A 24,716-nucleotide genomic window follows, 5' to 3' on the forward strand; every position below is an offset into this window, starting at 1 on the left:
GGTTGTACTTCATGTCTGTATAGGTTGTACTTCATGTCTGTATAGGTTGTACTTCATGTCTGTATAGGTTGTACTTCATGTCTGTATAGGTTGTACTTCATGTCTGTATAGGTTGTACTTCATGTCTGTATAGGTTGTACTTCATGTCTGTATAGGTTGTACTTCATGTCTGTATAGGTTGTACTTCATGTCTATATAGGTTGTACTTCATGTCTGTATAGGTTGTACTTCATGTCTGTATAGGTTGTACTTCATGTCTGTATGTCTAGGTTGTACTTCATGTCTGTATAGGTTGTACTTCATGTCTGTATAGGTTGTACTTCATGTCTGTATAGGTTGTACTTCATGTCTGTATAGGTTATACTTCATGTCTGTATAGGTTGTACTTCATGTCTATATAGGTTATACTTCATGTCTGTATAGGTTGTACTTCATGTCTGTATAGGTTGTACTTCATGTCTGTATAGGTTGTACTTCATGTCTGTATAGGTTATACTTCATGTCTGTATAGGTTATACTTCATGTCTACCTTGTATCCAGCGCAGAAAAAAGTGCTGAAACAAGGAATTAGGTAATTATACCGATGCAGGAGAACTTTGCTCCTCCCCTTCAACTCACCATTATTTTGGAAAATTATCTTGGTCATACATCATATAGTTACAGGAAGTAATTCACTCTAGTCAACTCTTTGTTTCTAGTTACTTCCTCAAACAACAGCCCAACATAAACTACTGTATCTTGGTCATACTAGACAACCATTTACAGAAAATGGTTGACTCTTTGTTTTCAAGTACTTCCTCATAATGAAACTTTTTCATAACCTGCAACGGTTGAGTAAATGTTACATAGCTGACAAAAATATCCAACCACTCTCTGCCTCCCAAATGGCACCTTGATCTCTATATACATTTCTATGGGCCCTGGTCAAAAGTAGTGTACTAGTGAATAGGATTCCATTTTAGACTTAGAGACCGTCTCATCAGGGTTTTCTTGTCGCTGTGAGAAAACCCTGATGATGACTTATAGGCGTGTATTGATTAAACTGTGACGGATAAGAATGTGCAAGATATAGCCTGAAGAAAAGCAGTTCAGGTTTATCTACATTGTTAGAATAAATGGTGCTATAGAGAACCAGGAAATGGAAAAACACTCACTGAAACAATTTTCCACAATAAAAAAAGACTTTTCATTGTGAAGTATTGAGTCTTGCAAGCCAATTATTTGTGCTTTACAGAACCGAAAAAGGGTTTAATGGCTTGCATTTTATGTGATCCTAAAAAGCAGAGGCGTCATTTTTAAATTTAACCAGGCAGGTCAGTTAAGAACAAATTCTAATTTACAATGACAGCCTACCAGGGAACAGTGAGTTAACTGTTAACTGAGTTAATTGTTCAGGAGCAGAACGACAGATTTTTCCCTTGTCAGCTCAGGGATTCAGATCCAGCAACCTTTTGGTTATTTGTCCAACACTCTAACCACTAGGCGACCTGCCACCCCTCATGCCAAGGGGGCACAAAAGACACGTGACACCTCAGATAAAATAAATACAAATAATTCAGACGTTAAATGAATTACTAAACTTAATTTTTAAGCCTAGCGGTATTTTGCGGAGGGGGCACACTGACTGGACCAGGGAAAGAGAGTACCCCCTCCTCCCTATTCTCCCTGGTAAGTGGTTCCATCAAAGGTGCACCACAGATCAAATATATGCTAGGCAGGACACTAGATACTCTAGTGCATGCACAGTATTGTGTCACGCCCTGACCTTAGATATCTCTGTTTTTCTATATATTTTGGTTAGGTCAGGGTGTGACTAGGGTGGGTACTCTAGTTTTTGTATGTCTAGAGGTTTTTGTATGTCTATGTTGGCCTGATATGGTTCCCAATCAGAGACAGCTGTTTATAGTTGTCTCTGATTGGGGATCATATTTAGGAAGCTATTTTCCTCATTTGTGTTGTGGGTCCTTGTCTATGTATAGTTGCCTTAGTGCACATCAGTATCGGCACGGTTAGTTTAGTTTAGTTTGGTTGTTTGGGTCAGTGAGTTTCGATTTATTAAAATTATGTGTAACTCTACTCACGCTACGCCTTGGTCCGATCCTTACAACGAACGTGACATATTGTTAGTGGAGGAGGAGAGTGTTGACAGACACACACATTGTTTGATTTGATTTCAGCTGCCAGTGATGGGCAGGACTTACAGGAGATATGTTGATAAATCTTGTTAAGATGGGGCTGGAAAAGAAGGCTGACATTTTACGTGTTCCTATCCAATTGTGTTTTTTGTTTGTTTCCTTGCATTGTTTGTAACTTATTTTTGAACTCATTTTGTATATAATGTTGCTGCTACCATCTCTTATGACCGAAAATAACTTATGGATATCAGAACTGCGATTACTCACCACGAACTGGCAGAATCCTTTTTTTCTTTTAACAAGTCCGATGAGCCCGACGTGAATGACATACTGCTTTCTCTGGAACAGGCCCAGATCCCCATCATTTGCATGTAGTGAAGGTGGAGAAAAAGGGGCCGGAGGGCAGACTGCCTTCTGAGAATTTGTAGACGATTGAATAAACCTCCACTGCCTTCCATTCTGCTAGCAAACGTACAGTCTTTGGAAAATAAAATTGTTGAATTTAGTGGAAGATCAAACTGCCATCGGGACATTCAAAACTGTCTATCTTATGCTTCAAGGAGTCGTGGCTGAACGACGACATTATCAACATACAGCTGGCTGGTTATACGCTGTACCGGCAGGATAGAACAGAGGTGTCTGGTAAGACAAGGGGTGGCGGACTATGTAGTTTTGTAAATAACAGCTGGGGCACGATATCTCAGGAAGTCTTGAGGTTTTGCTCGCCTGAGGTAGAGTATCTCATAATAAGCTGTAGACCACACTATTTACCTAGAAGGTTTTCATATGTATTTTTCGTAGCTGTCTACATACCACCACAGACTGATGATGGCACTAAGACAGGCAAAGCGTCAATACAGACTACAAAGGGAAGCACAGCCGAGAGCTGCCCAGTGACACAAGCTTACCAGATGAGCTAAACTACTTTTATGCTCACCTCGAGGCAAATAATACTGAAACATGCATGAGAGCACCAGCTGTTCCGGAAGACTATGTGATCACACTCTCTGCAGCCGATGCGAGTAAGACCTTTGAACATTCACAAGGCCGCAGGGCCAGACGGATTACCAGGATGTGTACTGCAGACATGCGCTGACCGACTTGCAAATGTCTTCCCTGACATTTTCAACCTCTCTCTGTCCGAGTCTGTAATACCAACATGTTTTAAGCAGACCACAATAGTCATTATGCCCAAGAACACTAAGGTAACCTGCCTAAATTACTACTGACCTGTAGCACTCACGTCTGTAGCCATGAAATGATTTGAAAGGCTGGTCATGGCTCACATCAACACCATTATCCCACTCCAATTTGCATACCGCCTCAACAGATGATGCAATCTCTATTGCACGCCACACTGCCCTTTCCCACCTGGACAAAAGGAACACCTATGTGAGAATGATATTCTTTGACTACAGCTCAGAGTTCAACACCATAGTACCCTCAAAGCTCATCAGTAAGTTAAGGACCCTGGGACTAAACACTTCCCTCTGCAACTGGATCCTGGACTTCTTGACGGGCCGCCCCAGGTGGTAACGGTAGGTACCAACACTTCCGCCACGCTGATCCTCAACACAGGGCCCTTCAGGGCTGTGTGCTCAGTCCCCTCCTGTACTCCCTGATCACTCATGACTGCACGGCCAGGCATGACTCCAACACCATCATTAAGTTTGCCGATGACACAACAGTGGTAGGCCTGATCACTGACAACGAGAAGAACATATCAAGACTGTTTCAAGGACAGCTTTTTTCCATCTACGTAACATTGCAAAAATCTGAAACTTTTTGTCCAAAAATGATGCAGAAAAATTCATCTTTTTGTTGTTACTTCTAGGTTAATGCTCTGCTTTCCGGCTACCTGGATAAAGCACTAAATAAACTTCAGTTAGTGCTAAATACGGCTGCTAGAATCCTGACTAGAACCAAAAAAATTGATCATATTACTCCAGTGCTAGCCTCAATACACTGGCTTCCTGTCAAGGCAAGGGCTGTTTTTCATGTTTTACTGCTAACCTACAAAGCATTACATGGCCTTGCTCCTACCTATCTCTCTGATTTGGTCCTACACATACGCTACAGTCACAAGACCTCCTAATTGTCCCTAGAATGTCTTCTTTTTTTACCCCTTTTTCTCCCCAATTTCATGGTATCCAATTGTTTTAGTAGCTACTATCTTGTCTCATCGCTACAACTCCCGTATGGGCTCGGGAGAGACGAAGGTTGAAAGTCATGCGTCCTCCGATACACAACCCAACCAAGCCGCACTGCTTCTTAACACAGCGCGCATCCAACCCGGAAGCCAGCCGCACCAATGTGTCAGAGTAAACACCACGCACCTGGCAACCTTGGTTAGCACGCACTGCACCCGGCCCGCCACAGGAGTCGCTGGTGCGCGATGAGACAAGGACAGCCCTACCGGTCAAGCCCTCCCTAACCCGGACGACGCTAGACCAATTGTGCGTCGCCCCACGGACCTACCAGTCGCGGCCACTTACGACAGAGCGAACCCAGAGTCTCTGATGGCAAGGCTGGCGCTGCAGTAGAGCACCCTTAACCACTGTGCCACCAGGGAGGCCCCAGTCCCTAGAATTTCTAAGCAAACAGCTGGAGGCATGGCATTCTCCTATAGAGCTCAATTTTTATGGAATGGTCTGCCTACCCATGTGAGAAACGCAAACTCGGTCTCAACCTTTAAGTCTTTACTGAAGACTCATCTCTTCAGTGGGTCATATGATTGAGTGTAGCCTGGCCCAGGAGTGTGAAGGTGAACGGAAAGGCTCTGGAGCAACGAACCGCCCTTGCTGTCTCTGCCTGGCTGGTTCCCCTCTTTCCACTGGGATTCTCTGCCTCTAACCCTATTACAGGGGCTGAGTCACTGGCTTACTAGGGCTCTTTCATACTGTCCCTAGGAGGGGTGCGTCCCTTGAGTGGGTTGAGTCACTGATGTGATCTTCCTGTCTGGGTTGGCACCCCCCCCTTGGGTTGTGCCGTGGCGGAGATCTTTGTGGGCTATACTCGGCCTTGTCTCAGGATGGTAAGTTGGTGGTTGAAGATATCCCTCTAGTGGTGTGGGGGCTGTGCTTTGGCAAAGTGGGTGGGGCTATATCCTTCCGGTTTGGCCCTGTCCGGGGGTATCATCGGATGGGGCCACAGTGTCTCCTGACCCCTCCTGTCTCAGCCGCCAGTATTTATGCTGCATTAGTTTATGTGTCGGGGGGCTAGGGTCAGTTTGTTATATCTTGAGTACTTCTCCTGTCCTATCTGGTGTCCTGTGTGAATTTTAGTATGCTCTCTCTAATTCTCTCTTTCTTTCTCTCTCTCGGAGGACCTGAGCCCTAGGACCATGCCTCAGGACTACCTGGCATGATGACTCCTTGCTGTCCCCAGTCATCCTGGCCGTGCTGCTGCTCCAGTTTCAACTGTTCTGCCTGTGAATATTATTATTTGACCATGCTGGTCATTTATGAACATTTGAACATCTTGGCCATGTTCTGTTATAATCTCCACCCGGCACAGCCAGAAGAGGACTGGCCACCTCACATAGCCTGGTTCCTCTCTAGGTTTCTTCCTAGGTTTTGGCCTTTCTAGCGGGGTTTTCCGAGCCACCGTGCTTCTACACCTGCAAAAAGTGTGAAAGTTCTCTGAACTTTAAACTCTAAGCCACCTAATACAGGGATGGGTAACTGGTGGCACCCTCTTTGAAGGCCCTCTGAACTTGAATTTTTATATAACTTTTTTGGGGGGGGTTAGGCTGGGTTTCTGTACAGCACTTTGAGATATCAGCTGATGTACGAAGGGCTATATAAATAAATTTGATTTGAAAGCCTATAGGGAGGAGGTCAGAGACATCGCCGTGTGGTGCCAGGACAAGAACCTCGCCCTCAATGTGATCAATGCAAAGGAGATGATTGTGGACAACAGGAAAAGGAGGACAGAGCATGCCCCCATTCTCATCGACGGGGCTGTAGTGGAGCAGGTTGAGAGCTTCAAGTTATTTGGTGTCCACTTCACCAACAAACTAACATGGTCCAAGCACACCAAGACAGTCGTGAAGAGGGCACAACAAAACCTATTCCCCCTCAGGATGACTGAAAAGATTTGACACGGGTCCTCAGATCCTCAAAAGGTTCTACAGCTGCACCATCGAGACTGGTTGCATCACTGCTTGGTATTGCAACTGCTCGGCCTCCGACCGCAAGGCACTACAGAGGGTAGTGCGTACGGCCCAGTACATCACTGGGGCAAAGCTTCCTGCCATCCAGGACCTCTATACCAGGCGGTAACAGAGGAAGACCCTAATAATTGTCAAAGACTCCAGCCACCCCAGTCATAGACTGTTCTCTCTGCTACTGCACGGCAAGCGGGACCAGAGCGCCAAGTCTAGATCCAAGAGGTTTCTAAAACAGCTTCTACCCCCAAGCCAATAGACTCCTGAACACCTAATAAAATGTCTACCCAGACTATTTACATTGGCCCCCCCATCTTTTACACCACTGCTACTCTCTGTTATCATCTATACATAGTCACTTTAATAACTCTACCTTCATGTACATATTACCTTAACTAACCGGTGTCCCTGCACATTGACTCTGTACCGGTACCCCCCTGCATATAGTCTCGCTATTGTTATTTTACTGCTGCTCTTTAATTACTTGTTACTTTTATTTGTTATTATCTTTTGTATTTCTTATTTTTTCTTTAAACTGCATTGTTGGTATCTGTTGTATTCGGCGCATGTGACTAATAAACTGTGATTTGATCTTAAATGAATGTGGTCAAGCAATTATAACCGATTGATTCCTTCTTGATGAATAAATAAAACAAAAATGTTTCTCTGTAATACTAGCCACCTAGCAATTGTATAAAGTTGTCTTTAGCTAGCCAGCTAGATAGGTCCCCAATCTCTCAACCTCCTAACTAGTTGTTCATGTCCCTGCCTCTACATACTGTAGCTAAACTACACTGTTGATGAGACGTTTCTCATGAGAAGCTGTTAACATAAATCTAATCACACACACACATGTACACACACACACACTTACACACAAACATACACACACAGCAGAGTGGAGTGCTGCAGTCAGGGAGATGTGGTCAGTCAGTACACAACATCTGGTGCCAGTCTAGGAACTCTGTAAAGGTTGTTTCCATAGAGACACTTTGCCAGCTTGCGTTGAAATGAGAAAGGTGTTGAGGGGATAGTGGAAGAAAAGAGAAGTAGTGGAGGAAAGGCAGATGAGAGAAAGAGAAGTGCTGGTGGATTTGAGCTTATCATAAGAAAGTAACAATGTTAGTAGGGTAGTGTACATAGCCTACAGATAGATCATTAGATTGTGAGCCTGGTCAAATAGATTCCATATGAAGGCCTATCCATTTATCTTAAAAGAGTAAAAGACTATTAAGTCTCATAGGCTGTGTTTACACAGGCAGCCCAATTCTGATATTTTTCACTAATTGGTCTTTTTGACCAATCAGATCAGCTCTGAAAAAGAAATAATCTGATGTGATTTGTCAAAATACCAATTGGAGGAAAAAAGTATCAGAATTGGGCTGCCTGTGTAAACACAGCCTTAGATTGTTAAGTTACACTGCAGGTCAAAGTGCATAAAACATTACGCAATACAGAATCTGGAAAGAAGCCAATTTGACAACTGGCCTCTTATTCATATTCAAATGCTGTCGATGGGGACGGGGTCTGGGACAGTGACGGGGATAGATGGTGCTGAAGATCATTTTTGTCGATTTAAAAAAATATATATATATATATACACACATTTGTATTACTATTTATCAGGGGTAGCAGCAGCACCCTCAGCACCTCTACATCCTGCAGCTATTCCACCCCTTTACTTAGATTTGTGTGTATTAGGTTGTTGTTAGATATTACTGCACTGTTGGAACTAGAAGTACAAGCATTTCGCCACACTCGCAATAACATCTGCAAACCATGTTTATGTGACCAATAAAATGTTGTTTGATTTATGGGTGAACCTGCAATAAAGCATTTCATTGCACCTTGTACTCCATGTACAGTATAGTATATACTGTCTACAGTATATACAGTGTATATGACAAATAAACAAACTTGTCTGGACATACATACACACACACACATACACACTGGTAGTCTATTGGAAGAGGGGTGAGACAGGCCACAGCACAGCCTACTAAAATAGTAAAGTTGTCCCTCTAATGCATTGCTCTCATGTCTGTCTGTCTCTTTGGTAAGAGTTAACTCACAGTCAACAGTCAACCCCCCAATGTCACTTTCAGCAATAGGATGTAATCTTAGGAAACGGTGTGGTTTCACTACACCCTTGGCTTTCTTACTGATCGTATGTTACCTTCGTGAACAATGACTACAGACAAAGAGGTGCTATATACGAGCTCTCTACGCCCACGTGTCTGTTTCGATGTGTTTCACCTAGGAGCAGAGAAGAGGGGAACAGACTGACGTAACATAGTCCCGGCATCCTCCGCCGCCACATCATCCTCTTCTCAGCAGCAGAACGACCCTTCTCGGTGAAAGTGAACAGAATATACAGAGGACAGGCAGAGAGGAAACGGAAAAGAAACCAAAACGTATAGAGTAACGATTCTCACATGCTTGCTTTTGGTCGTAGTTGATAAGGACCGCGCGCTTGAACTAGAAATAAGCTACATTATATTTTAGCCGATGTTGTTACTATTTTAGCGTCTATAAACTATTCATTGTTTATGTCAAGAGTATAAACTGTAACACATTGAGGTTTCAACAACTCTTGGAAAATGCTACAATCTCTAACTAGCAATTCGTGTGTGCGGTTGATACAAAGTCACAAATCAACATGGTATTTTTTGCTTCTAGTCTTGGGATATATTCTTTATCTTATATTCGGAGCTGTTGTCTTTTCATCGGTGGAACTGCCTTATGAAGACCGGCTAAGACAGGAGTTACGAACCATCAAAAAACTGTTCCTCCAGGACCACGAATGTCTGTCGGAAGAACGCCTTGAGGAGTTTTTGGAGAAGGCGCTCGAGGCCAGTAACTATGGAGTGTCCATTCTCAATAACGCATCGGCAAATTGGAACTGGGACTTCACCTCCTCGCTCTTTTTCGCCAGTACTGTATTGTCTACCACAGGTGAGTCCGTCATTGGCCTATTAAAGTGTACTGCATTTCAGCCATCTAAGGGGTGGGCTGGCTGGAGGTGATGCAGGCTGCGCGTCATAGCTCGTTCTACGTTGGCGCAATGACATCGCTCCCAGAAATGAATAGGTGACGTTCAGAAATGTGTTGCTCTTAATATATCTATTTTCGGAAAAATAAGGGAGTTGCTTGCTTATGTAGTTATGGATGATGGTTATACAGTTCATTATTGTCATAACCTTCTTGTAACTAGGCACACGACCTGAAAGCAGTTTGCGTTTTGTTGCCTGTGACACTGAAATGTACACTTTCGAGACACTGTACACCCAAGTAACACCTGGCTATGTTACCTGAACTCAGCTCAGTGATGACAATACATATATGCCCCCAATGCAGCCATTGCACACAACAAAGGCCTACTATATAGGCCTACCCCCCAAAATAGATGTCTGCATAGCTGTGCTGCAGCACCCCCTGACACATCAGAATAATAAAGAACAAATTAATTTTAAAAAGTACGATTTAAAAAAAATCAAAAGTCCTGTATTAGCGGACCAATATAGGCGCTTGTAGCGCAGGCCAAAAACAATTCTGCTCCGCCACACCCTCCCCCCTGATCTCATGACCAGGTCAGGTAAAACTCTGGGTCCTATTTGTAGGCCATGACAGAACATGATTATTATTTCCTTTTCATCTGTGTTATGACTATAGGGCTGGGGGTTTCTTGCCGGGTCATGTGAATTGGAAACCCTTTCAAACTACCACAAACCTTGTTATTATTCATTCTGAATCTGATATCATAAGAGCCAGAGACAACAACTTAAATGGACAACATACTCTGTAGTATAGTTCAGCTGCAGCTGGCCCATAACAGAGCAGCTCGTCTTGCTCTTCATTGTAATCAGATGGCTAATATTAATCTAATGCATGCCAGTCTCTCTTGGCTAAGAGTTGAGGAGAGACGGGCTGCATCACTTCTTATTTTTTACAAGAAACATTAATGTGTTGAAAAATCCTAATTGTTTGCATAGTCAACTTATGCACAGCTCTGATGCACACACGTACCCCACCAGACATGCCACCAGGGGTCTTTTCATAGTCCCAAATCCAGAACAAATGCAAGAAGGCATACATTATTATATAGAGCCATTATTGCATGGAACACAGAACTGATCAAAATAGAACCCCAGAATTGGTCGTCTTAAACAGACCACAGAACTGGTCGTCTTAAACAGAACACAGAACTGGTCGTCTTAAACAGACCACAGAACTGGTCGTCTTAAACAGACCACAGAACTGGTCGTCTTAAACAGACCACAGAACTGGTCGTCTTAAACAGACCACAGAACTGGTTGTCTTAAACAGACCACAGAACTGGTCGTCTTAAACAGACCACAGAACTGGTCATCTTAAACAGACCACAGAACTGGTCATCTTAAACAGACCACAGAACTGGTCTCTTAAACAAACAGACCACAGAACTGGTCGTCTTAAACAGACCACAGAACTGGTCATCTTAAACAGACCACAGAACTGGTCATCTTAAACAGACCACAGAACTGGTCGTCTTAAACAGACCACAGAACTGGTCATCTTAAACAGACCACAGAACTGGTCATCTTAAACAGACAACACGTAAGTAGACTGTGAATCCAGTTGGTGTAATATCTGCTGATGTCACCACACTGGGGCTCCCCTTCTAAACAGGCATTGCTTCATTTTACTGCAGGGTTTGATTCCTAACATAACTCTCTATCCATTTTGACTTAATGAAGATATTGAAAATCATGGTAGCCCTACTCTGACATGAACTAGCCTAGATTTCCATGATTGTATTGGAGGGCCATGGCATTTTGAACACTCATGATAGGAACACTTCAACCAAAACATGCTACATGCTCTTTTCTTTAAAGGGGCAATCTAGAGGTAGAACAATACCAAAACGGGCACCACACTACTGTTTTGGTAAAAAGCTAAGAGATGTGGCTGGAGAAATGTAACCACTCTCAACTTCATAGACAAGCTATGGATAGAAGGACTGGTCATCCATCAAATCAAATGTAAAGTTTAACCATGTTTTGAGGCTATATAGTGTTTGTTTACCTTTACATTGTTACAAATAATTGGATTAAAACACGTTTCTATTTGGGGTTCTGAAGAATCAATGGGTAGATATAGGTAACACTTGAGTAAATGAGGGATACTAATTATAGTGAAAGCAGGTGCTTCCACGCAGGTGTGATTCTTGAGTTAATTAAGCAATTAACATTCCATCATGCTTAGGGTCATGTATAAAAATGACTGGTTGCCCATTATTTAGACTACAATGGCTAGAAGAAGAGATTCAGTGACTTTGAAAAAGGGGTCTCAAAGGAGCATAGAGGGTTTAAAGGGTGTGTTTATGTGTGTGTGTGTGTATGTCTCAGCCGCCAGATTGAACACAAATGATGGAATTTCTTGTGGACAATGGTGTCACATCCCTCCCATTGAGTTCCAGACACTTGTAGAATCTATGCCAAGGCACATTGAAGCTGTTCTGGCTCATTTTTACCCAACGCCCTATTAAGACTCTTTATGTTGGTGTTTCCTTTATTTTGGCAGTTACCTGTATCATTCATTTAGGTCCAAAAATGGATGTAGCAACTACAGATTTCCCCTTTAATGTCATCTTCTGGTGTGAGTGCCATGAGCTACAGAACAGAGTTCCCAACCCTCTAGATCGTCTTGTTTTGTCTAAATCACATATGATGGTTTGCTGTTGCTACCTGCTATTAATGTGTTCAGCTGGGCAATAGACTACTGTCATCACTACTACTGCCATGTAATGTGGTTCAGCTGTGCAGTAGACTACTGTCATCACTACTACTGCCTTGTAATGTGGTTCAGCTGTGCAGTAGACTACTGTCATCACTACTACTGCCTTGTAATGTGGTTCAGCTGTGCAGTAGACTACTGTCATCACTACTACTGCCTTGTAATGTGGTTCAGCTGTGCAGTAGACTACTGTCATCACTACTACTGCCTTGTAATGTGGTTCAGCTGGGCAGTAGACTACTGTCATCACTACTACTGCCTTGTAATATGGTTCAGCTGGGCAGTAGACTACTGTCATCACTACTACTGCCTTGTAATGTGGTTCAGCTGGGCAGTAGACTACTGTCATCACTACTACTGCCTTGTAATGTGGTTCAGCTGGGCAGTAGACTACTGTCATCACTACTACTGCCTTGTAATGTGGTTCAGCTGGGCAGTAGACTACTGTCATCACTACTACTGCCTTGTAATGTGGTTCAGCTGGGCAGTAGACTACTGTCATCACTACTACTGCCTTGTAATGTGGTTCAGCTGGGCAGTAGACTACTGTCATCACTACTACTGCATTGTAATGTGGTTCAGCTGTGCAGTAGACTACTGTCATCACTACTACTGCCTTGTAATGTGTTTCAGCTGGGCAGTAGACTACTGTCATCACTACTACTGCCTTGTAATGTGGTTCAGCTGTGCAGTAGACTACTGTCATCACTACTACTGCCTTGTAATGTGGTTCAGCTGGGCAGTAGACTACTGTCATCACTACTACTGCCTTGTAATGTGGTTCAGCTGGGCAGTAGACTACTGTCATCACTACTACTGCCATGTAATGTGGTTCAGCTGGGCAGTAGACTACTGTCATCACTACTACTGCCTTGTAATGTGGTTCAGCTGGGCAGTAGACTACTGTCATCACTACTACTGCCTTGTAATGTGGTTCAGCTGGGCAGTAGACTACTGTCATCACTACTACTGCCTTGTAATGTGGTTCAGCTGGGCAGTAGACTACTGTCATCACTACTACTGCCTTGTAATGTGGTTCAGCTGGGCAGTAGACTACTGTCATCACTACTACTGCCTTGTAATGTGGTTCAGCTGGGCAGTAGACTACTGTCATCACTACTACTGCCTTGTAATGTGGTTCAGCTGGGCAGTAGACTACTGTCATCACTACTACTGCCTTGTAATGTGGTTCAGCTGTGCAGTAGACTACTGTCATCACTACTACTGCCTTGTAATGTGGTTCAGCTGGGCAGTAGACTACTGTCATCACTACTACTGCCTTGTAATGTGGTTCAGCTGGGCAGTAGACTACTGTCATCACTACTACTGCCTTGAACGTGTAGATGAAAAAAGTGATGCAAATATTTGGGAAGTAGGTACCACTTTGTATTAAGGTTGGTCTTAACTAATACCAATATTGTATTAACATGTCGTTAGATAATGCTGTACTTTAACATGGATCATAATATGAATGAAACACTGCTTTGTGTTTCCTCCAGGATATGGTCACACCGCTCCGCTCTCCGACGGGGGAAAAGCTTTTTGTATCGTCTACTCTGTGCTCGGCATCCCCTTCACCCTCCTCTTCCTCACCGCCGTGGTCCAACGCATCATGATCTTCAGCACACGCCGGCCCGTCATGTATGTGTCCACCCGCTGGGGCCTGTCCAAACCTTTGGTAGCCATGGTCCACGCCACTCTCCTCGCCATCCTGGCTGCTTCCTGTTTCTTCCTCATCCCGGCGGCCATCTTCTCCTCCCTAGAGGAGAACTGGAACTTCCTGGAGAGTTTCTACTTCTGTTTTATATCTCTCAGTACCATCGGACTGGGAGATTACGTACCAGGAGAGTCCTTCAACCAGAGGTTCAGACAGATCTATAAAGTGGGCATCACTGGTAAGTGTTCACATTTGTTTGCTTGAATTTCTTTTAGCCCACAATAGGTGCTGGTCTTCCAAGAGTCCATGAGAGATTGATAAATGATCCAGAACTGGGGTGATGAATAATCCAGAACTGGGGTGATGAATAATCCAGAACTGGGGTGATAAATGATCCAGAACTGGGGAGATGAATGATCCAGAACTGGGGAGATGAATGATCCAGAACTGGGGAGATGAATGATCCAGAACTGGGGAGATGAATGATCCAGAACTGGGGAGATGAATGATCCAGAACTGGGGAGATGAATGATCCAGAACTGGGGAGATGAATGATCCAGAACTGGGGAGATGAATGATTCAGAACTGGGGAGATGAATGATCCAGAACTGGGGAGATGAATGATCCAGAACTGGGGAGATGAATGATCCAGAACTGGGGAGATGAATGATTCAGAACTGGGGTGATGAATGATTCTGGGGTGATGAATGATTCAGAACTGGGGTGATGAATGGAACTGGGGAGATGAATGATCTAGAACTGGGAGATGAATGATCTAGAACTGGGGTGATGAATGATCTAGAACTGGGGTGATGAATGAACTAGAACTGGGGTGATGAATGATCTAGAACTGGGGTGATGAATGATCTAGAACTGGGGTGATGAATGATCTAGAACTGGGGTGATGAATGACCCAGAACTGGGTTGTCCAAATTTAAAGTGAACTTAAATAACCATATAAATAGAGATACAGCATCATCCAACACCTTGAGGCTCAGCATTGGACAGGTTCGTCTTGAGGCTCTAGATGCTATTGGACAGGTTTGTCGTGAGGCTCTAGATGCTATTGGACAGGTTCGTCTTGAGGCTCTGGATGCTATTGGACAGGTTCGTTGTGAGGCTCTGGATGCTATTGGACAGGTTCGTTGTGAGACTCTGGATGCTATTGGACAGGTTCGTCTTGAGGCTCTAGATGTTATTGGACAGGTTCGTTGTGAGGCTCTGGATGCTATTGGACAGGTTCGTTGTGAGACTCTGGATGCTATTGGACAGGTTCGTCTTGAGGCTCTGGATGCTATTGGACATGCTTGTCGTGAGACTCTGGATGCTATTGGACAGGTTTGTCGTGAGACTCTGGATGCTATTGGACAGGTTTGTCTTGAGGCTCTGGATGCTATTGGACAGGTTTGTCTTGAGGCTCTGGATGCTATTGGACAAGTTTGTCTTGAGGCTCTGGATGCTATTGGACAGGTTTGTCTTGAGGCTCTGGATGCTATTGGACAGGTTTGTCTTGAGGCTCAGGATGCTATTGGACAGGTTTGTCTTGAGGCTCTGGATGCTATTGGACAGGTTTGTCTTGAGGCTCTGGATGCTATTGGACAGGTTTGTCTTGAGGCTCTGGATGCTATTGGACAGGTTTCAAATCAAATCAAATGTATGTATATAGCCCTTCTTACATCAGCTGATATCTCAAAGTGCTGTACAGAAACCCAGCCTAAAACCCCAAACAGCAAGCAATGCAGGTGTAAAAGCATGGTGGCTAGGAAAAACTCCCTAGAAACCTAGGAAGAAACGTAGAGAGGAACCAGTCTATGAGGGGTGGCCAGTCCTCTTCTGGCTGTGCTGGGTGGAGATTATAACAGAACATGGCCAATATGTTCAAATGTTCATAAATGACCAGCAGGGTCAAATAATAATAATCACAGTGGTTGTAGAGGGTGCAACAGGTCAGCACATCAGGAGTAAATGTCAGTTGGCTTTTCATAGCCGATCATTGAGAGTATATCTACTGCTCCTGCTGTCTCTAGAGAGTTGAAAACAGCAGGTCTGGGAGAGGTAGCACGTCTGGTGAACAGGTCAGGGTTCCATAGCCGCAGGCAGAACAGTTTAACCTGGAGCAGCCGCATGGCCAGGTGGACTGGAGACAGCAAGGAGTCATCATGCCAGGTGGTCCTGAGGCATGGTCCTAGGGCTCAGGTCCTCCGAGAAAGAGAGAATTAGAGAGAGCATACTTAAATTCACACAGGACACCGGATAAGACGAGAAATACTCCAGATATAACAGACTGATAATAGCCCCCGACACATAAACTACTTCAGCATAAATACTGGAGGCTGAGACAGGAGGGGTCAGGAGACACTGTGGCCACATCCGATGATACCCCCGGACAGGGCGAAACAGGCAGGATATAACCCCACCCACTTTGCCAAAGCACAGCTCCCACACCACTAGAGGGATATCTTCAACCACCAATTTACCATCCTTAGACAAGGCCAAGTATAGCCCACAAAGATCTCCGACACGGCACAACCCAAGGGGGGGCGCCAACCCAGACAGGACGACCACGTCAGTGACTCAACCCACTCAAGTGACGCACCCCTGCTAGGGACGGCATGGAAGCGCACCAGTAAGCCAGTGATTAGGCCCCTGTAATAGGGTAAGAGACAGAGAATCCCAATGGAGAGGTTTGTCTTGAGGCTCTAGATGCTATTGGACAAGTTTGTCTTGAGGCTCTAGATGCTATTGGACAGACTCATCTTGCTCTTTAGAAGCCAAAAACCATAAGCCTTTTGCTGTGAAAGAGAAGACAGCTACTGGCTAAGAAGAGAGAAAAAGGCTGATTTTGAACTTAGTAGGGGTCCTGTATATTTGATTTGGATTGCCCTCAGCACTTCTGGCATGTTTGTGATGTTTGGCTGACTCTGAGACAGGAGAATCTTCCCATATCTTTCCTGAACATCCCCTCTTCCTTCATCAATACACAGAAAGGCTTGGCATCATTGTAGACTAAATTAATGTAGACTGCTACTGCTATTCAGAGACTTTAGTTGATCTAAATTCTAGTTCAAAAATGATTATGACCATAGTAATGATCATGATAATAATGAGGTCATCTATTATTGGGAAAACCAACACCAAAACCTTTTACTGATTACACACTGCTTGCTGGGCTCATCAGTGCCCTTTCCCTCCCCCTAGTGGTTAGATAGAAAAACAAACAATGTTGTGAGGTTGTGATTGCCATGCTATGAACTGAGTCAGCTGAGGGTTTCAATGAGCCAGTGATGAGTTGGAGAAGAGGAGCGCTGCAGATAGCCTATTCACTATTTATATCACACTATGCATGTGAGGATATGAACCATGGAGGGAGAGTGATCAAATGACAATATTAATGGATTCTCTCTTTCTCTCTCTCTCCAGTCTACCTCCTCCTGGGCTTGGTCGTGATGCTGGTGGTCCTGGAGACGTTCTGTGAGCTGCAGCAGCTGAAGACCCTGAGGAAGATGTTCTATCTGAAGAAGGAGAAACCACAGGACCGCCTGGCTATACTGGAGCATGACCATCTGGCCTTCACCGCCGTGTCCCACCGGAACAACTCCACCTCGCTCAGGGAGGACAACACCAAGAACCTGCCCTTCGTTACTGTCCCCGAGCTGGCCTCGCCCGGTGGGGACGATCCCATGATCGGCTAGAAAGGGGGTGGGGATAGTTAAAATGTTGGGGTGAAACTAGGGAAGGCCAAGGAGAGTAGAAGTGTAGTGAGGGGGGAGGGATGGTGAAACTAAGGTTGCAATCCAATTCTCTATCCTTCTTCTGAAGTGTGCACTTGATCACTGCATTTGTCACTATACCCTGATGAAGACAGCTTGTCTGTCGAAACGTTGGTTATTAGGATATTAAATTATTGCATCTGAGCCCCTGGGTGTGCAGCTTTCCTTTTCTTCTTCAAGTGTTCTACTCCGCTAGCCAGCACCTCTCCTAAACAGGTGTTCTACTCCGCTAGCCAGCACCTCTCCTAAACAGGTGTTCTACTCCGCTAGCCAGCACCTCTCCTAAACAGGTGTTCTACTCCGCTAGCCAGCACCTCTCCTAAACAGGTGTTCTACTCCGCTAGCCAGCACCTCTCCTAAACATGTGTTCTACTCCGCTAGCCAGCACCTCGTCTAAACATGTGTTCTACTCCGCTAGCCAGCACCTCGCCTAAACATGTGTTCTACTCCGCTAGCCAGCACCTCTCCTAAACAGGTGTTCTAAACATGTGTTCTACTCCGCTAGCCAGCAGCTAAACACGTGTTCTACTCCGCTAGCCAGCACCTCTCCTAAACAGGTGTTCTACTCCGTAGCCAGCACCTCTCCTAAACATGTGTTCTACTCCGCTAGCCAGCACCTCTCTAAACATGTGTGTTCTAAACATGTGTTCTACTCCGCTAGCCAGCTAAACACGTGTTCACTCCCTAGCCAGCACCTCGCCTAAACATGTGTTCTACTCCGTAGCCAGCACCTTCTAAACATGTGTTCTACTCCGCTAGCCAGCACCTCGCCTAAACATGTGTTCTACTCCGCTAGCCAGCACCTCGTCTAAACAGGTGTTCTACTCCGCTAGCCAGCACCTCGTCTAAACACGTGTTCTACTCCGCTAGCCAGCACCTCGCCTAAACATGTGTTCTACTCCGCTAGCCAGCACCTCGCCTAAACATGTGTTCTACTCCGCTAGCCAGCACCTCGCCTAAACATGTGTTCTCTAGCCAGCACCTCGCCTAAACATGTGTTCTACTCCGCTAGCCAGCACCTCGCCTAAACATGTGTTCTACTCCGCTAGCCAGCACCTCGCCTAAACATGTGTTCTACTCCGCTAGCCAGCACCTCGCCTAAACACGTGTGCGTTTCTTTCTCCTCTTGATCACTGCCTACCATCAATTCTCTCCAAGTGAAACTCTCTGTAACATTAGCTGAAAATCTCTCGGCCAAACTCTCCCCAATCGATGCTTACACCAATTCAATGCTTTTCAATAAGAAGGGTAGAGAATCGGGATGCAGCCTATGAAGGAAGGGAATGGTGATACCGGGGTCTCATAGGAGAGTAGAAGGGTAGAGAATCGGGATGCAGCCTATGAAGGAACGGTGATACCGGGGTCTCATAGGAGAGTAGAAGGGTAGAGAATCGGGATGCAGCCTATGAAGGAACGGTGATACCGGGGTCTCATAGGAGAGTAGAAGGGTAGAGAATCGGGATGCAGCCTATGAAGGAACGGTGATACCGGGGTCTCATAGGAGAGTAGAAGGGTATTTCAGAGATCTTCAGAACTTAAGCTTCAGCAAAAGGATACATTTTAAAAACAAAAGCTTGACTTCAAACCACTGTTAGTAATATTGAATACGATAGTATTTTAGCCCTTTATCGTCCACGGGAACTTAACTATCCCTCTTAATGACACACAACATGTAGCCTTCATATGTCTAGTTGATGTGTACACTGGTTAACTTAACGATAAGGGAAATGTCTGCCTTACTATTGGAGCTCCGTTCATTGTCAGGATCCTTGTTCAGAACAGCCTTGCTATCTATCTACTGTTCTTATATAGACTATATCCATATCTATCATGTTTTTATGAACACGCTTATAGTGAGTTATGATGCAGTCATAATGCATTATGAGCACAGTTATAAACACATAGATATGGGCTTCGTAGAAAGTTGATAGAAAGTCCTACTAACTTGACAATAGCACAGTTGGGAACATTTAACAGGACATCCACCTGGGAAAATGGAAGCTAATATCACGTTATACTGTTAGAGTCTGTACACATAGTACTGGATGTAGTTCTAAGGTATATTTTACAGGAGTGAACTGAAACGCATGTATTCAGGTTAACTGGATCAGGTATACAACCGTAGCACATTTCATCATTGTGAAATGCCCTGAATATGAATTACAGTAAGATGTTTATTTGATGCTAGTTTAAAGTACCAGTTGTGATGTTATGTTGAGGTAGTTAAATGTTTCTTGACTAGTGCTGTACTGTCTGTATTTCTCACGTTATTTAGTCTGAAAGAAATGGACTTACTGTGTCTAATGTGTGGCTTATTGTATGTTAAAGGGACGGTTAAGAAGGGAACACGAACAAAGCAGGTCTGAATCATGGTTCACTGCCAGAAGAAATGATGCTGTATAGAACCATGAAAGGTTCAGTGACTCATCTCATAAAGCACCTTATTTTTAGCAGTGTATTATCATCAATCATATGACCACAGCAGGTTTCTGAACACCTTATGTGAACCACTCAGAAATGGGAAATGACCGGGTTGAACATTTTGGACCAAAAATGATTGGTTCTGGAAAGTACAAAAGTTATGTCCTGAACTTCAGATTTAAGTGAGAGGACAAAGAAGATCTGAATTTAGAAGAAGTGATGTTGTTGTTAGAAGACTTGCAGTGTGTGTACAGATATAGGATCTTAATTTGACCAGTATTGTCACAGCAAAATAATCCTGCAGGAACAGGATTTGAACATTTAGTCCATAATGTTGCTTGATTAGTGGTTAGGCTATTAGCTGGCCAAAAGTAGGCTACATGAAAAGTGCAATACTGTTAATATAACTGTGTTAGTGCGGGTTTTCAGTGAATGTATGTAAATCACAAAGCTCATCTGCAACAAAGAGTGATCAAATTAAGAGCCTACATCTGTAAAGCTTCAGGACTGCTCTGTGACAGACAAGAAAAGTCAGATTATTTGATACTGCAAATCACTATTTAAAAACATGATTATAAACTAGCTTTGAATTATTTTAGAAAGAGCTTAGTATTTCTGGGGGATGTTAAGAGGAGTGTTTACAAATGTGTGTTTGTAATTGATGCAGATGATGATTCTAATAAAGGTACTCCGTGAGAGACCCAGAGGAACTTGACTATAGAAAACACTGATTGACAGCAGGCAGACAGGACTGCTTTACAGTACAATGATAGAATGAACATCACACAATGATAGAATGAGAATCACACAATGATAGAATGAGTATCGCACAATGATAGAATGAGTATCACACAATGATAGAATGAGTATCACACAATGATAGAATGAGAATCACACAATGATAGAATGAGTATCGCACAATGATAGAATGAGTATCACACAATGATAGAATGAACATCGCACAATGATAGAATGAGTATCACACAATGATAGAATGAGTATCACACAATGATAGAATGAGTATCACACAATGATAGAATGAGTATCACACAATGATAGAATGAGTATCACACAATGATAGAATGAGTATCACACAATGATAGAATGAGTATCGCACAATGATAGAATGAGTATCGCACAATGATAGAATGAGTATCACACAATGATAGAATGAACATCACACAATGATAGAATGAGTATCGCACAATGATAGAATGAGTATCACACAATGATAGAATGAGTATCACACAATGATAGAATGAGTATCACACAATGATAGAATGAGTATCACACAATGATAGAATGAGTATCACACAATGATAGAATGAGTATCACACAATGATAGAATGAGTATCACACAATGATAGAATGAGTATCGCACAATGATAGAATGAATACAAACAAGAATGTATTGTTTTGAATACCGGTTGCGAAAACAGAGGAATTGTATGGAATCGCATTGGAGAGGTTTGTCTTGAGGCTCTGGTTGCTTAGTAACTGTAACAGTCCTGGTGTTACTGTAGGGTGTTGGTCTTATAGTAACTGATTAACAGTCCTGGTGTTACTGTAGGGTGTTGGTCTTATAGTAACTGTAACAGTCCTGGTGTTACTGTAGGGTGTTGGTCTTATAGTAACTGTAACAGTCCTGGTGTTACTGTAGGGTGATGGTCTTATAGTAACTGTAACAGTCCTGGTGTTACTGTAGGGTGATGGTCTTATAGTAACTGTAACAGTCCTGGTGTTACTGTAGGGTGATGGTCTTATAGTAACTGTAACAGTCCTGGTGTTACTGTAGGGTGTTGGTCTTATAGTAACTGTAACAGTCCTGGTGTTACTGTAGGGTGTTGGTCTTATAGTAACTGTAACAGTCCTGGTGTTACTGTAGGGTGATGGTCTTATAGTAACTGTAACAGTCCTGGTGTTACTGTAGGGTGATGGTCTTATAGTAACTGTAACAGTCCTGGTGTTACTGTAGGGTGATGGTCTTATAGTAACTGTAACAGTCCTGGTGTTACTGTAGGGTGATGGTCTTATAGTAACTGTAACAGTCCTGGTCAGTGTTACTGTAGGGTGTTGGTCTTATAGTAACTGTAACAGTCCTGGTGTTACTGTAGGGTGATGGTCTTATAGTAACTGTAACAGTCCTGGTGTTACTGTAGGGTGTTGGTCTTATAGTAACTGTAACAGTCCTGGTGTTACTGTAGGGTGATGGTCTTATAGTAACTGTAACAGTCCTGGTGTTACTGTAGGGTGATGGTCTTATAGTAACTGTAACAGTCCTGGTGTTACTGTAGGGTGATGGTCTTATAGTAACTGTAACAGTCCTGGTGTTACTGTAGGGTGATGGTCTTATAGTAACTGTAACAGTCCTGGTCAGTGTTACTGTAGGGTGTTGGTCTTATAGTAACTGTAACAGTCCTGGTGTTACTGTAGGGTGATGGTCTTATAGTAACTGTAACAGTCCTGGTCAGTGTTACTGTAGGGTGTTGGTCTTATAGTAACTGTAACAGTCCTGGTGTTACTGTAGGGTGTTGGTCTTATAGAAACTGTAACAGTCCTGGTGTTACTGTAGGGTGATGGTCTTATAGTAACTGTAACAGTCCTGGTCAGTGTTACTGTAGGGTGATGGTCTTATAGTAACTGTAACAGTCCTGGTCAGTGTTACTGTAGGGTGATGGTCTTATAGTAACTGTAACAGTCCTGGTGTTACTGTAGGGTGATGGTCTTATAGTAACTGTAACAGTCCTGGTGTTACTGTAGGGTGATGGTCTTATAGTAACTGTAACAGTCCTGGTGTTACTGTAGGGTGATGGTCTTAGAGTAACTGTAACAGTCCTGGTGTTACTGTAGGGTGATGGTCTTATAGTAACTGTAACAGTCCTGGTGTTACTGTAGGGTGTTGGTCTTATAGTAACTGTAACAGTCCTGGTGTTACTGTAGGGTGATGGTCTTATAGTAACTGTAACAGTCCTGGTGTTACTGTAGGGTGTTGGTCTTATAGTAACTGTAACAGTCCTGGTCAGTGTTACTGTAGGGTGTTGGTCTTATAGTAACTGTAACAGTCCTGGTGTTACTGTAGGGTGTTGGTCTTATAGTAACTGTAACAGTCCTGGTCAGTGTTACTGTAGGGTGATGGTCTTATAGTAACTGTAACAGTACTGGTGTTACTGTAGGGTGATGGTCTTATAGTAACAGTCCTGGTGTTACTGTAGGGTGTTGGTCTTATAGTAACTGTAACAGTCCTGGTCAGTGTTACTGTAGGGTGATGGTCTTATTGTAACTGTAACAGTCCTGGTGTTACTGTAGGGTGTTGGTCTTATAGTAACTGTAACAGTCCTGGTCAGTGTTACTGTAGGGTGATGGTCTTATTGTAACTGTAACAGTCCTGGTGTTACTGTAGGGTGTTGGTCTTATGTAACAGTCCTGGTGTTACTGTAGGGTGTTGGTCTTATAGTAACTGTAACAGTCCTGGTGTTACTGTAGGGTGTTGGTCTTATAGTAACTGTAACAGTCCTGGTGTTACTGTAGGGTGATGGTCTTATAGTAACTGTAACAGTCCTGGTGTTACTGTAGGGTGATGGTCTTATAGTAACTGTAACAGTCCTGGTGTTACTGTAGGGTGATGGTCTTATAGTAACTGTAACAGTCCTGGTGTTACTGTAGGGTGTTGGTCTTATAGTAACTGTAACAGTCCTGGTGTTACTGTAGGGTGTTGGTCTTATAGTAACTGTAACAGTCCTGGTGTTACTGTAGGGTGTTGGTCTTATAGTAACTGTAACAGTCCTGGTGTTACTGTAGGGTGTTGGTCTTATAGTAACTGTAACAGTCCTGGTGTTACTGTAGGGTGATGGTCTTATAGTAACTGTAACAGTCCTGGTGTTACTGTAGGGTGATGGTCTTATAGTAACTGTAACAGTCCTGGTGTTACTGTAGGGTGATGGTCTTATAGTAACTGTAACAGTCCTGGTGTTACTGTAGGGTGATGGTCTTATAGTAACTGTAACAGTCCTGGTGTTACTGTAGGGTGATGGTCTTATAGTAACTGTAACAGTCCTGGTCAGTGTTACTGTAGGGTGTTGGTCTTATAGTAACTGTAACAGTCCTGGTGTTACTGTAGGGTGATGGTCTTATAGTAACTGTAACAGTCCTGGTGTTACTGTAGGGTGTTGGTCTTATAGTAACTGTAACAGTCCTGGTGTTACTGTAGGGTGATGGTCTTATAGTAACTGTAACAGTCCTGGTGTTACTGTAGGGTGATGGTCTTATAGTAACTGTAACAGTCCTGGTGTTACTGTAGGGTGATGGTCTTATAGTAACTGTAACAGTCCTGGTGTTACTGTAGGGTGATGGTCTTATAGTAACTGTAACAGTCCTGGTCAGTGTTACTGTAGGGTGTTGGTCTTATAGTAACTGTAACAGTCCTGGTGTTACTGTAGGGTGATGGTCTTATAGTAACTGTAACAGTCCTGGTCAGTGTTACTGTAGGGTGTTGGTCTTATAGTAACTGTAACAGTCCTGGTGTTACTGTAGGGTGTTGGTCTTATAGTAACTGTAACAGTCCTGGTGTTACTGTAGGGTGATGGTCTTATAGTAACTGTAACAGTCCTGGTGTTACTGTAGGGTGATGGTCTTATAGTAACTGTAACAGTCCTGGTCAGTGTTACTGTAGGGTGATGGTCTTATAGTAACTGTAACAGTCCTGGTCAGTGTTACTGTAGGGTGATGGTCTTATAGTAACTGTAACAGTCCTGGTGTTACTGTAGGGTGATGGTCTTATAGTAACTGTAACA

The 24,716-nt window shown here is 43.6% G+C and overlaps 1 protein-coding gene across 1 annotated transcript; it reads left to right on the plus strand.

The window, feature by feature from the left end:
- Positions 1-8,470: 8,470 nt before the first annotated feature.
- Positions 8,471-17,805, plus strand: LOC112236424 (potassium channel subfamily K member 1-like). Its single transcript, XM_042327561.1, has 3 exons — positions 8,471-9,258; positions 13,578-13,973; positions 17,156-17,805. Exons 1-3 carry the CDS (start codon positions 8,904-8,906, stop codon positions 17,425-17,427), a joined length of 1,023 nt encoding a protein of 340 aa, XP_042183495.1. The 5' UTR covers positions 8,471-8,903; the 3' UTR covers positions 17,428-17,805.
- Positions 17,806-24,716: the final 6,911 nt, after the last annotated feature.

This window comes from Oncorhynchus tshawytscha, linkage group LG01 (genome assembly GCF_018296145.1).
Source record: "Oncorhynchus tshawytscha isolate Ot180627B linkage group LG01, Otsh_v2.0, whole genome shotgun sequence".
Lineage (NCBI taxonomy): Eukaryota > Metazoa > Chordata > Actinopteri > Salmoniformes > Salmonidae > Oncorhynchus > Oncorhynchus tshawytscha.